The sequence below is a fragment of the Monodelphis domestica genome, chromosome 2 (assembly GCF_027887165.1).
Source record: "Monodelphis domestica isolate mMonDom1 chromosome 2, mMonDom1.pri, whole genome shotgun sequence".
Classification (NCBI taxonomy): Eukaryota; Metazoa; Chordata; class Mammalia; order Didelphimorphia; family Didelphidae; genus Monodelphis; species Monodelphis domestica.
The window spans coordinates 152,130,979-152,144,640 of record NC_077228.1 but is presented as its reverse complement, the minus strand read 5'-3'; the positions used below and the strand labels follow the sequence as shown (position 1 = coordinate 152,144,640).

The following is a 13,662-nucleotide window of genomic DNA, read 5'->3' as shown; positions in this document are numbered from 1 at the left end:
TCAAATTATACTTAGTTTTATTTTTAATCTATCCTAAAAACTCCTGAATGAAAAGCCACTAATACAATGGAGCATTATTACAGAAAACAAATGCAATCTCAGACAAAATAAACAATGAGTATTTTTACAGACCAATATGCAGAAATAAAATAATCGTTTCCATCAAAACAAGGTGTAGAAAAGCAAGGGAGTATAGAAAAAATGGAAATCCATCCCTGAACCAACCAAACTAAAGACAAATTTAAAAGTGGTTATCTTACCTGGCCAACAAATGATCTAAGTTGTTTTCCAATGATATATCTTTAAGTATTTCTTCTAAGAGTCTTGCATAAATGTGATTGTCCAGCTCCCCAGTTTCTTCTTCTTCTTAGTAAGGAATAACAAAAAAACAAATATTATAGAAGAAAATGTCAATTACTTTTTAATTAATGTCTCATACCTCAATATCTCATCATGAGAGAGAACCTGGGTTCTCAATAGGTCTTTCAGCAGAGAAAAAGCTCTATTTAATCCAATCCAGTTAAAAAAGATCCAAGTACAGATCTAGTAAGAGCCAAGCCAGAGAAGGCTTGGAACCAGAAAGTTAGGTCACTGAGAAATAAATCTCTTTTGGACACTGACTAAACAAATATCTTCTACCCACTAAGGCACAGAAGGGTTGCAATCTACATAAATGGAACAATGAAATCATAGATCTTTGTGAAACTGTATAATTCAAAAATACTAATTCTATTTCAACTTCCAAACAGTGGGCAAGTTTTAAAGTCAGGATGGTTACAAAAGATATTCTTTACCCTATCTTTTACTATAATTTAAAAGGAATTTTAAAAATAAAACTTAAATACATTAACATTTCATAGCAGGAGGGCAGTCAAGAGTAAGGAAGATCTGGGTTCAAATCTGCCCTCAGACATTTTCTAGCTGTGTGACCCTGGGCAAGTTATTTAAGTCCAATTCCCTAGCCCTTACCACTCTTTTGCCTTAGAACTGATTCTAAGACAGAATGTAAGGGTTTAAGAAAAAAAAGATTGCATAATGATTTATATTTTTCAAAGTACTTTCCCAAATGAAAATGCTTAGATTTGCTTAAAAATACTATACAATAAGTAGTACCTTCATTTTACAAATGAGAAAAAAAAGACACAGAGAACTCAAATAATTTATTGGGCCACACCCCCTATGACAAATATTCAGGGTTTTTTAACTCCTACTCCAGCCCAGTGCAATTTTACACAGTAGCACAAAGAATTCTAAAAAACCCTTAAAAATAGGAAATATCTGAATCCATCAAAGAGTTTTCATAGACTTACTAGATGTAACATCAGTACAGTCGTCCATTGCAATATTGTGGTTCACTTATCACAGCTTCACCATATCGTGGATTTAAAAAAAAATCTAATTCTGTATCGCTGAGTTTTTGGTATATTATGGGATTTTGCAGATGAGTAGCATACTGTACACAATGGAAATGCAGTACACCACTACCACTTGCACAAGTTTGCCAACGTGAGATTGTACATGGCACACTATTGACAGATGGAACGAAGGGAACCAACCGCAGTGCTATGTTTTGTATCCTAGAAGCTGACTGGCTCAGTGACTGTTTGCTTGTTTGCTCTCCTGCACCATGCCTTTAGTTCAGAAAGTTCAGAAAGTGTTTAAGTGTTTAAGAGCATATGAAGTGTTTATAAGAGCATGGGAAAGGTTAATAAGAGTGTGGACAAGGTTTGTAGGAGAGTGGGAAGGGTTTACAAAATATAAAAAAAATATATAAATAAAATAAATATAATACTGCTACTTCATGGATTTTCACCTATTGTGGGGGTCTCTGGAATGTAACTCCTGCAATAGGTGAGGGATCATTGTATTAGGCCTACTGTTAACAGTCATCGGATTACAAATACAGTGGGTCTCAATCATCAGAGACATTTCTAAAACGTTGTTTAGAAATCAAACTTCATTAAGTCAGTTCCACTGACAATATCAGAGATGTTTTATCTTAACTTCTAATTTCTTATTAGAGGTAGCAACTTTAGTTTAAGTGTTTCTTAAAGAGACCTCCTCTCAAATATTTAATAATAAACAAAAAAAAAGCACATGTGAAAGAATTACTCTATTTTTTATTTTATAAAGTTTCAATTAACACACTTAAAGAAAAATTCTCTTGAGGTTCCCAGGAAACTATAATATTTAATACATAAGAACATCTAGATATTAAAGAGCATTTGAAAAATCCAAGTCTCTCACTATTAGAAAAGAATAAATCAGGGGGCAGCGGGGTAGCTCAGTGGATTGAGAGCCAGGCCTAGAGATGGGAGGTCCTAGGTTCAAATCTGGCCTCAGCCACTTCCTAGCCATGTGATCCTGGGCAAGTCACTTGACCACCATTGCCTAGCCCTTACCACTCTTCTGCCTTGGAACCAATACGCAGTATTGATTCCAAGACGGAAGGTAAGGGCTGAAGGAAAAAAAAGGAAAGAAAAGAATAAATCAATTTGTTTATGACACAACCACTTGGCACAAAGTAAAACCACATACCTGTAACATGATGAATGACAGCAACAACAAAATGGGGAAGCATGTAATGCAGAAGAGGATCAATATCATATGATACTGAAATTTCATGTAGTAAGGAAACAAGGTCAGGAACATTACATAGGTGAACAAATAGCCTATAAAGAATCAAATACATATTATTTGCCTCTAGTACTAGCCAATATATAGTAATTAGAAGTTAAAAGTATACTCCATTTAACTCAAAACAAGTTTATTAGCAGTTTTAGCAATAAAAAAATTTGTTTTTGCATTATCCTATACTTACTTTTTTCCAAGGCCTTCTGTCTTCTGCCTCTGCAAAAGCACAATCAAGCAACCTAATCCATCCTTGATCAAAGAGGGGATTTTGGTCAAGGTTTTACCAATCTGTGATGCCAAGGAATGAACAAAAGTATCTTCCATTGTCACTTTCACTGAAACTTGACAGATTATCATGTAGGTTGCAGCTCTATAATCAGGTAAAGATGACTTTAGTCCCTAAAATTTTTTCAAAAGATTGAAGAAAATTACAAGCTTTACTTCATCTTAAATATATACTCTTATCCTGGGACAAATAAACAGAACTTTAGGTTTTTTTATTTATGTAAGGAGTCCCAAAAATCTTAGTGTAGTTTAAAGCTACTTAAAAGCTTAAAACTGCACTAAGATTGTTAGAACATTGTATTACAGAACTACAGTACATCATGTAACTATAAATTTGCTCTTTTAGAAATGGTCTGGGTACTTGTTGATCTTGGGAAAGAGATACAAGGAGTCATGGAACAACATAAGGCACATGCCATCAGAAAATGAGCTCCTTGAGGGCAAGACTTTGTATCCCTGATGCCAAACAAAGTATCTGGCACAAAGATAGTACTATTAATAAATGCTTGCTGAAAACATTCCAGAGTATAGAAATTCCTCTTTAAAAATATAACTCACTATTTCTACCCCACTCTTTCCAAAGTTAATAAACATATTTTTGTCAGACTGTTTTCTTCTTAATACTTAGCTAAGACCTGTGGGACACTTACAGCTTTAATTAGGAGAAATGTTAAGGTGTAAAGGACTGAAGGACACCAAGATGACTACTGACAGAGGAAGATTATGAGGATGTTAAGGCCCATGCTACTGATATTAATATGGGAAGGAGATATAGAAAGAGAAATGCAAAGTATGGGGAGCCTAGATTGGAAGCTTTGGAGAGGGAAAATTCTTTGTCAAAATTATTACTTCAACAATTACTATATTTTTTTCAGAAGGTTCACTTAAAACATCATCATTCTTCTAAAAGGATTCTTAGAAATCACTGAGTAGATGGAATCTCAAAATAATCCATTTCACATATAAAGAGAACTAACCTTTTGAATATAGGGGAAAAGCTTAGCAACTAAAGTGTCAGATATATCATTAGCAGACACTAGAGCTGACACAATTGTGGAAGCATAAAAAGTCAGTAGGACTCTCAATTGAGCTGAACTTCCAGGATATTCTGAAAAAACCTACAAAGGAAAAGTGAGAAAGAATTAAAATAGGAAGGCAATAACAACATAATTATAAAAACAAAATAATTTTGTTTATTCTTTATATACTTTATTTTTTCATCATCTTAATTTTAATGCAACAAAATTCAATTCCAGATTATACGGTTTGCAAGAATGTCTGCTAGTTGAAAGACTGGTAGTGACCTACCTAGCATAACAGAAACCCAGCACCAGCAGTAATCTGTCATTGTACCATGTAGCTACATATTTTAAAGTCAGTGCTTAGTAGGATGCATCCAGCTACCTTCTATACTAATCATGCCTGTTCCTATCATCAGGCTTTTCCTCTATGCAGCTCTTTCAGGGAACAGTATTTTGTACACTTGAATCTACAACCATTCAACATAACAAGGGGTTTTTTGGCCACTTCACTTGGAATATGGTAACAACAGGGCCAACAATGGCAGTGTCAGTTTCAGGATGTGGCAGTACATAAATCTTTAGATTGCTATTTCCAAATGCAGTCTGGTGCATTAAGATAGGCCTCATGAGCATCTAGAGGACTGGAAAGCTCTGGAAATTTAGAGGGACATATAGGGATACATCCACCATTGGGGGATTAAATATATTTTTCATATAACATAACACTGGTGACCTCACAAGGAAATAGAAATTAAAGGACTGAACCATTTCTGATATTTTTACTTTTTCTTTTGTAAAATTAGAAGACTAGTTGACTAAATATAACTAGGAATAGGCTAATGATTTTGACAATGATGCATTATTTATATATCTGGATATATCCAGACATATGAACAAATATTTCTAAACCTTTTTTTGACAAATGTATTTCAGCTTGTACTAAAATAATCCAGCACATTTCTCTTAAAACTTTACCTTCTATCTTAGAATCTATACTAAGTATGGGTTCCAAGTCAGAAGAGTCATAAGGCTTAAGTAACTGAGGTTAAGTGATTTGCTTAAGGTCTCATAGCTAGGAAGTGTCCTTGGTCAAATTTGAACCCAGGACCTTCCAATTCCAAGCTTGGCTTTCTATCCACTGAGCCACTAGCTGCCCCTCAACAATTTATTTTAAAGCATGTTTATATCATGCAAATAACTGCTGACTTACTGAGGTACATTTCCACATCAAAAGAAAATTATTTCATGTGATGATATAAAGAAAGGTATCCCCACTGTCTCTAAGAGGATACTCCCTCTACAGATTGTCAGTCTCCAATAGTTGATATGGCCAGGAAGTCCTTCATTTTGGCAAGGCTTTCCAAACAATGTACATCATCAGTACACTGAACTGAAGCGTTTCTTACCAGAAATTGCATTCTACTATCAAATTTTGAAAATTAGAGGGTCACCTTCATGCCTAGATGAAGCACTAAAACAGGACTTTAATGGATTACATACATACATACATACAAAATGAAACAATATATACTAACCTTTACAGATTTGGTTACCAGACTGCAAATAAAATCCATGAAACCAAGGTCTTTGTAGCAATGGGTAACCAAAGTTCCTTTGGCTAAATGGACCCCAGACATCTGTCATTAGAAGAAATAGTCAAAATAAATAAAAAAGGTTCTAAGGCCATTCTATAATGAACAATTTTGATCTGCTAAATAAATCCTGATTAAATGCCAATATAGTGCTCTGAACTGGAAGAGACACAATAAAAAATTATTAAGGTGTAGCTTTTGCTTTCAGAATGTGTAAATCTAGGTAGGGAGATATTGTAAGTTAACCGTTTTTGCTATAATAGAGTAGGCATATTGTATCATTTAATAATCATACCTTTACAGGATCCAACCAGTTCCATTTATGGGTTGGATTACTTATTTTTAGGAGCTGTATAACACGTACAAATATTTTTGTCTCATGATATGGAAGAACACAACCAATGAGGCTGTCTTGATTGTAAAGATGGATGTGAAATCTAGGAAGAATGTAAACAATTAAACATATAATACATTATCAATATATCTTTTCCTAATAGATACTTTAAAATGCCATATTTTCTAAATTTAGGTGTGCTCGATTTTAGAAAAATGTGCCATACACAAATATAGGACAAGTTATTAGACCTATAAGTTGATATTGAAATTTACTTTAAAACACAATTGTTATCAGGGGCCAGCTAAATGGTTCAGTGTATTGAGAACTAGGCCTAGAGATGGGAGGTCCTGGGTTCAAATTTGGCCTCAGACACATCCTAGGTGTGTAACCATGGACAAGTCACTTAACCCCTATGCCTAGCCCTTACCACTCTTCTGCCTTAGAACTAATACAAAGTATTGAGTCTAAGAGGGAAAGGAAGGAGTTTTTTGGGTTTGTTTTTTAAAGAGTAATGTAGAGTGAGTTCTTTTAAATAAAGGCACTGTAAGCCATCTATTACAAGTTTCTGGTATCTATTTTTGTAACTACCAAAGCAAAAATATAATTTTAATGTTGGAATAGGATATTTGTCTAGTACATAGGCACTGCACTAACAGAAAAAAAAATCTACGAACACTTAACTTTTTAATCTTTAAATTAATTATACAAATGAGTACTCTGAATTGCTTTAATGGTTAAAAATGTTCAAAATTTTAAGCCTATTAATATGAATACAGATTAAATGATTACCTATGAATCAACCACTCTAGGCACTTCTGTGCTGGCTTAAGCATGAAATAAGGCGACAAGTGTATAAGAAATAATGAAATATTTTCATCCAGCTGTTTGTTCACTGCTTTGGTCTGAACACTCCTCTCCAAGCTTTTTGCTAACTGGCTGAACAAAGTTGATTCAAACTTCTGAAATGAAGGATCAATTCCAGTAAGTTCTTCAAGGCCAGTACATCCTAAAAAGAAAAAAGTGGAGAGGTTTTATATAAACATTTTTCTAAAAAACCACATATTATTGCCAAGATCTAGGAATGTTAGAATAAAATTCCATCACTATTCTCAATTCAAATATATAATAAAATTTTAAAACATGTAATTCAACATTCCTTATTTAAAACATTCTAGTGGCATAGTAATGTCTAGAGGGTTGGGCAAGGCTACAGTCAAACTCTTTCCCAAATCTGAAACTATTAGCAATTTGCTGTGTGATTTAAAAAGCATTTAGCTAAACTTCCAAATGAAAAAAATACTTATTGACCATTAAAGTGTAACAAGCATTTGAAGATCCTTAAAAGAAATCGCCATACAAATAAAAAGTAATGACTTTCAAGTGAGAGGTTCTATATTCAAAGGGGCATGACCATACTTCTTTAAGTTTCAATTTCCTTTTTCTGTAAAATTCTAAGACTAAAAAATGTATAAGTTTTCCTTCTAGCCCAAATATTAAAAATGACTAATATAAACTATAGTATTTACCCTATAGGTGCTTATTATAGCTAAATATTAAGGGCTACAAACTATAATACAATTTATTTTCACTCAAATCACTAAGACTGAAACACATTTCTGATCAAACCTTCCATCTTACTGTTCTCTTCTAGTCCAATCAGATTTGGCTAATATTATTATCATTGTCATTCTTATTCCAAGAAAACTTTTCTCAGTTCAAAATAATATTTAAAGAATCACACAGGTGGAAGGAACCTCGGAGGTCCAACTTAATCCTGAATAGAAATTCCTTCCACAACATCTCTTCAGTTCAGAAACAGTTGTTTCTGTCCCCCAATGAAAGAATCTCCCCACTTCCCTCCCAACCCCATGATAGGGAACCCTATTGAAGCAGGTCATCCTGGTATTGGACAGCTCTAACTGTCAAGAAGCCTTTCCTTATATGGTATCATGTCTACCCATGCTGAGTATCCATCCATTGCTACTAGTTCTGTTAGCTGGGGTGAAGCAAAACAAATCTACACTCTCTTCTACACAATAACCCTTCAAGTATTTGAAGATAAAGACACTCTTCCTCCAAAATTCCCTCTTTCCTAAGCTAAACATATTCCATTTCCTCACAAGCTCAGTTTATCACCTCTGATCATGTCCTGATTTATCAATGATCTTCCTAATTTGTGGTACCCAGAAAATCTGTGGATTTCTATAGCATTTGTAGTCTATAGTACAGAACTGTATAACTGAAACCACAATGAATTATATACTGCCTTTTAGGTTTTACGTTTTTTTCTCTGTCATAGAAATTCCTCCTTTCAGGAAGTCTAAAACTCCTCCTTTACAGAGACCTAGAAGGAACTTCATAGGTCATTCAGGCTAATCCCTTCATTTTACAAATGAGGAAAATGAAAGCCAAAGAGAATAGATGACTTGCCTAAGGTCACTCAAGTTATCAAGGAGCAGAAGTGTGAATTCAAATCCAAGCTTCCCAATTCTAAAGATAGAGGCAGTTTATGTGACACACTGACGTCCATTTTTGTGCCACTCATACTATATAATAAAGGTATCAAACTCATGGCCCTCCAAGAATGCAGTAGATTTAAAAAGGATTAAAATGTAACTGGTGTGGAAGAGAGAATTTACAATGCATGCAAAGGACAGAAAGCTGAGGATGGATCATCTGCCAGTCAAATGAAGATTCCATTTGGAATATGCCCAGGAAAAGCAGTTTAGAGCCAAGATAACAGCTGGACTGGTTTGGGAGGCTTTTGGCTTCTGGCTGATGGTGGGGGACTGAGGCTGAAGGTTTTTGCTGGCTGGCTGAGGTGAAAGAAGAAGAAAGACAGTTCTCATCTCTTTGACTGACTCTGTTTCACAATTCTGACAGAATCCCATTTCCCTCAATATCTTCCAAACCAACACTCTCTATAGAGAATAAGGAAATCCTACCCCTCTTACCTTATCCTCTACCCTTGTCCTGTCTTACCCCAAATAAACCCTTACTTGAGAAAAGAGTATTTCCTCTGAAATCTCATAGCTCACAGAAGAAAGGAGGGGAAGCTGAAAGTCTCCTGAAGAGGAAGGAAATGGGAGACATTGAGGGAGGAGGGTAGGTAAGCCTTGATCCATTAGTCATCTAGTATCAATCAATATACACCCCCTCAATACTATCGATTACACTGGGAAATATTTAATTAAATATATAAAATACGATCCAGTATAATGTTAATTTGTGGTTTTCTGAGTCAAAATATGGCCCATAGGGATTTGTTTCTATCTGAATTTGATAACACTTCTATCTACATGTGACAATCAGGATCACAGTAGATACTTAATGAATATGAGTTGATTTTTTAAAACTCAAGAAGCCTGTGGCAGAGAGCTAGTTTAATGCCAGAAGTTTTAGTTCTTGATCATCAAATGAGATACCATGCAAAACAATTCCTAAAAGTAGTAAACAGCACAAGAGAATGTTAAATATACTGGAGAAGGGAAAGGAAAAAAGACTTCTGTATTATGTACCAATACAGAAAATAAACATTAAAGACCATTTTTTAAAATGTAATGTTCTTACCTAGAGCAAAGATGGTATCTCTGTCAATGCTGGCTGCTTCCTTACAATCAAACAGTAAGGATGCAACTTCATGCCTAGCCAAGAGACTAGGATCATTTTGAGGTAGAGCAAGACGCTGCAGTTGCTGGGATAGAGATGTCATCTTTTACCACCTTTAAAAAAGAAGAACAATGATAATGAATAATCCTAGGAAAGAATACAGTAGACATGAAGATCATAAGGAAATGCCAAGAATTCTCCTGCATGAAAGATCAGAACATTCAACAAATCAAACATTTATTAAATATACATCTACTTTGTGCCAGACTGTTTAGTGTTGGAAACACAGATATGAAAAAAGGAAACCATTTCAGACCACTAAGTTCACATTTGAACAGGTAAGATGTTTGTACACATATAAGCAGAACATAAAACAAAATGAATACAAAGTAATCTGGAGGAAGAGGCACTAGTAGCTGAGAAACTCAGGAAAGGTCTCATGTAGAGATGGGAACTAATAGATTCTAAAGGAAAGAGATGAGGAGACTGCACTTCAGGAATAGGTATACTTGTGTAATAAAAGAGATGGGAAATGGAGGGTCAAGTATGGCAAACAAGAAGTTAAGTTTAGCTAGACTGAGAAATGTGTGAAGGGTGGCAATGTGTAATAACTCTAGAAAAGCAGATATAAAGTTGCAAAAGGCTTAAAGTGCCAAACAGAATGAGTTTTTGTTTTCCTCTAGAGTCAAAAAGGAGCCACCAGAATATATTGGGTAATGACACTAGACCGTAAGAATTTAAAGACATCTGGGAGAAGGATAGACTGGCATGGAAAGTGCTGGAGCAAAGAAAACAGGTTAAGAGACTGCCAGAGCAAAGAAGACAAGTTCGGAGACTACCAGAATAGTACAGGTAAGAAGTGATATGGATCTGAACTAGGAGAATAATATGACCTGAAAAATTATTAGATATTGAAGATGACTAAGTCTTCATGATTGGATGACTAAAAGGATCTTTGGTATCTTTGAAAAAAATGAAATTAAGAAAAGGAGTAGATTTGGGCAGAAATATGAATTCTGTTTCGAATATATTGAATCTAAGATGCTTATGGGGTATTCAGTTGGAAATGCCCAACAGGCAACAGTGCTGCAGAAGAGTAGGGTTGGAGATAGTGGTTGTTGTCTTTCATATTCAAAAAGGCCCAAAATGACATTTCTCGATGATATCTTTTGACTCAAGAATAAAATGGTTTTATGTAAGGCAAAGTAATGCAAAGTCTTCCACCTTCCTCTTTCTTTTAGTCAACAGAAGTCCAGTGGCAAGATAAAAGTCCATTTGATTGCTGATGGTTTGGCTTGGCTTCTTCAATGTCTAACCAAGCTCTACCCAAGTGTTTTACAACATCCTCTTCCACCACCTTCATGACCACTGGTACAAACTGTCCCTTCTACCAGGGGAAGTCTTCGCATGCCAAGGATAGACACAGCACTAACTCACCTAGCCATTTGAGTCCTATCAGTTACCATCAACCTGGTTTAGCCCGTCTGCTGAGGTTTTATCTGGATATGGCTGCTCTGTATGCTACAGCTTCTGATGTCACAGGTGAGAGCTGGGTGGCAGGTAAACCCCAAAGGAGAAAAGCAGCCCTGAAAAGGGTTTGGCAAACCCTCACACCAGAGGTGCTAGTCCTCCCTGAACACCCCATACATTCTAGGAGGTAGGCTGGAGATAGGTAGAAAGAAGAATAAAGAAAAATATTTATATCTGGAATTTAGCTGCATGGAGATGCTAACCAGGTGCTGACAGTTTACCCCCCAAAGAGTGGAGAGTCACAAAAGAGCAGCACCAGGAAAACTTATCCAAGAGAAAGGATGGTCACTGATGTAAAATACTGTAGAGATCAACCTGGTTTGAGGATTGAGCAAAAACCACGAAAGGTCAGGCACGTTACCCGGTAACTTTGAAGTGCAGTTCCATAAGTGAGATAAGTAAAGGTTGAGAAGTGAAAGTAGAGAGAATATAGACAGCTTTTCCCTGGGAATTACAATAGCTTGAAGAGTTAAGTTAAGGAAGAGTGTTTCGATTTTAAGGATTAAGGGGAGAACAGACAGTAAATAAGAAATGAAAGATTAGGAGGTGCTATGGGGGCAATTTGACAAAGAACACAAGAAGGAAAAGGATCTGGCATACAAGTACAGAGGTGAGCCATGGTGAGACGGGCAACCCCTTCACTAAAGATCTGGGAAAAGGAGTATAATTGATGCCCAGGGGTTTTAAAGCAGTAGGTAAAAAAGAAAGAAAGAGGAAAGGCTGGAGAATAGTCTATTTTGCCGGGGTTGGAAGTGGTTGCCAATGGCGGACCTCCCGGGGCAGAGACATCGGAGTGCCAGACATGTGGAAAAAGACACACCCCGCCTGGGGCCCTCCAGAGCCGGGTCCGGGCTCCAAGGACTCTCTCCAGACCGCGATCTCTGCCACACACTGGCTACGGCTATCTCTAGCCCCGGTACCCCCAATCCCCAAGAACCCCAGCTGCCCGCGCCCCTTCCACCTCGAGGTGGTGCCCGCACTAGCGCGTCCCCGCTCTCCTCTCTGCTCTCCGCTCCGTCCCGCGCCACTCCCTCACCGGTTAGATGCGTGGTTACTACACGAAAAGAAGACACTCGGCACTAATGTCCCCGCACATGGGAACTGTGAGGCGGAGCTCTAACCCGGAAGGAAAGGTCGGTGCCCAAGTGTACTTCCGGTCTTAATCTCGCGGGAGATTAAAGGTAACAACCACCAGCCGCCCGAGTGCGTGCCCCGCCCTATTGCCGGTGTAGACCCGCCCAGTCTCTCCTAATACGGAGCTATAAGTCCACGTGACTCAGTCATTTCCACGCCCTTCCCTCCTCCCCTTTTCTTTAAAGTTTACATTTTTAAATTGTTTTAAATTGTTGTCTCTTTTTTTTAATTAAAAAAAAATTTTTAAACCTTACCTTCCGGTCGTTCCAAGACAGAAGAATGGTAAGGGCTAGGCAATGGGGGTTAACTGACTTGCCCACGGTCAAACAGCTAGGAAGGTCTGTGGTCACATTTGAACCTAGGACCTCCCATCTCTAGGTCTGGCACTCAATCTGAACCGTTCTTACTGAACCATCCAGCTGCCCCTGTTCAATTTCTTTTAAAGCTGTAGCATTATTTTTTTGTTTTTGTTTTTGTTTTTTGGCCAAAGTACTGGAGGGGCTGCCAATTTTCTTCTCCAGCTCATTTTACAGATGAGGAACTAAAGTAAACAGGCGTGAAGTGACTTGCCCAGGGTCACATTTCCAAAAAGTGTCTGAGGCCAATTTTGAACTCTGGAAGATGAGTATTCCTGACTCTAGACTCGAGGCTCTCTCTATACACCGAGACAGCTAGCTGCCCCCTAGCTACTGGCTTTGGAATTGAATTCGCTGCTTCCAGACTCTCCCTTTGACTACTCTACCTTTGTAGGTAGCCTTACATTTGGAGAGATTTAGAGTTCCAATAGTCTGCCTCCCCGGTTTTACAGAAAAAAAAGAAAAATTGGGACTCCGAAAGAATAGGTACATTGACCAAGATATATAGTATCTGATAGGTAGTGTCTAATTTCCAAAGCAACATCAAACCCATGTCCCTCCCCTAATCCTAGGGGATCCATCCCGGATTTACTCTATTTTTATATAGAATTTTCACCCATGAATATTCTGGTTGTTCACTCATGTGTGATTCTTTGTGACCCCATTTGGGTTGGGTTTTTTGTTTTTGTTTTTAGCAAAGATACTAGAATGGTTTGCCATTTCCTTTCTCCAGCTGATTTTACAAATGAAGAACTGAGACAAACAGGGTTAAGTGACTTGTCCAGGGTCACACTTAGAGTCTGAGGCCAGGAACTCTTAAGGCAGATCATGCACCACCTAACTGCCTCATATACCACACTTATTTCTGACTTTGTGCCTTTTTTTCATATTGTTCCAACTGAAACACTTTCCCCTCTTCTTATCTACATGTTTAATACTTTCAAAAAATAGACAGATTTGATTTGATTACATTCAAAAAGGATTTCTAAGGTAATACAAATTCTGCAGCAATGCAGGAAATAAGATCTAGTTTCCAGTTAAGGGGCTTTGGCACAAATGCCAGACCTAATTTGGCACTGCCAGGACTTGAAGTTTAAAATCACATACATTGAAAATAGGAGGTCTGGGATTCAAACTAGGTCTAGTATTTGTGCAAAGCCCCT

At 37.0% G+C, this 13,662-nt stretch overlaps 1 protein-coding gene across 6 annotated transcripts in view; it reads right to left on the bottom strand.

Annotated features, from left to right (window-relative positions):
• Positions 1-12,179, bottom strand: part of HEATR1 (HEAT repeat containing 1) — a 56,452-nt gene extending 44,273 nt beyond the window's left edge. Inside the window, exons 1-9 of one of the 6 annotated variants that reach the window (XM_007481575.3) lie at positions 12,046-12,179; positions 9,441-9,592; positions 6,660-6,876; positions 5,829-5,970; positions 5,477-5,578; positions 3,897-4,037; positions 2,822-3,033; positions 2,539-2,672; positions 261-366 (exon numbers count right to left, since the gene is read on the bottom strand). In XM_007481575.3, the coding sequence (XP_007481637.1) occupies positions 261-366; positions 2,539-2,672; positions 2,822-3,033; positions 3,897-4,037; positions 5,477-5,578; positions 5,829-5,970; positions 6,660-6,876; positions 9,441-9,582 (1,196 nt within the window). In that variant the 5' untranslated portion in view covers positions 9,583-9,592; positions 12,046-12,179. Of the gene's footprint in view, positions 1-260; positions 367-2,538; positions 2,673-2,821; positions 3,034-3,896; positions 4,038-5,476; positions 5,579-5,828; positions 5,971-6,659; positions 6,877-9,440; positions 9,593-11,780; positions 11,800-11,829; positions 11,847-11,970 lie in introns of those variants that run through there. The other 5 variants (XM_001368650.4, XM_007481576.2, XM_056816089.1 and 2 more) reach the window with 5 other exon arrangements.
• Between the last annotated feature and the right edge of the window lie 1,483 nt (positions 12,180-13,662).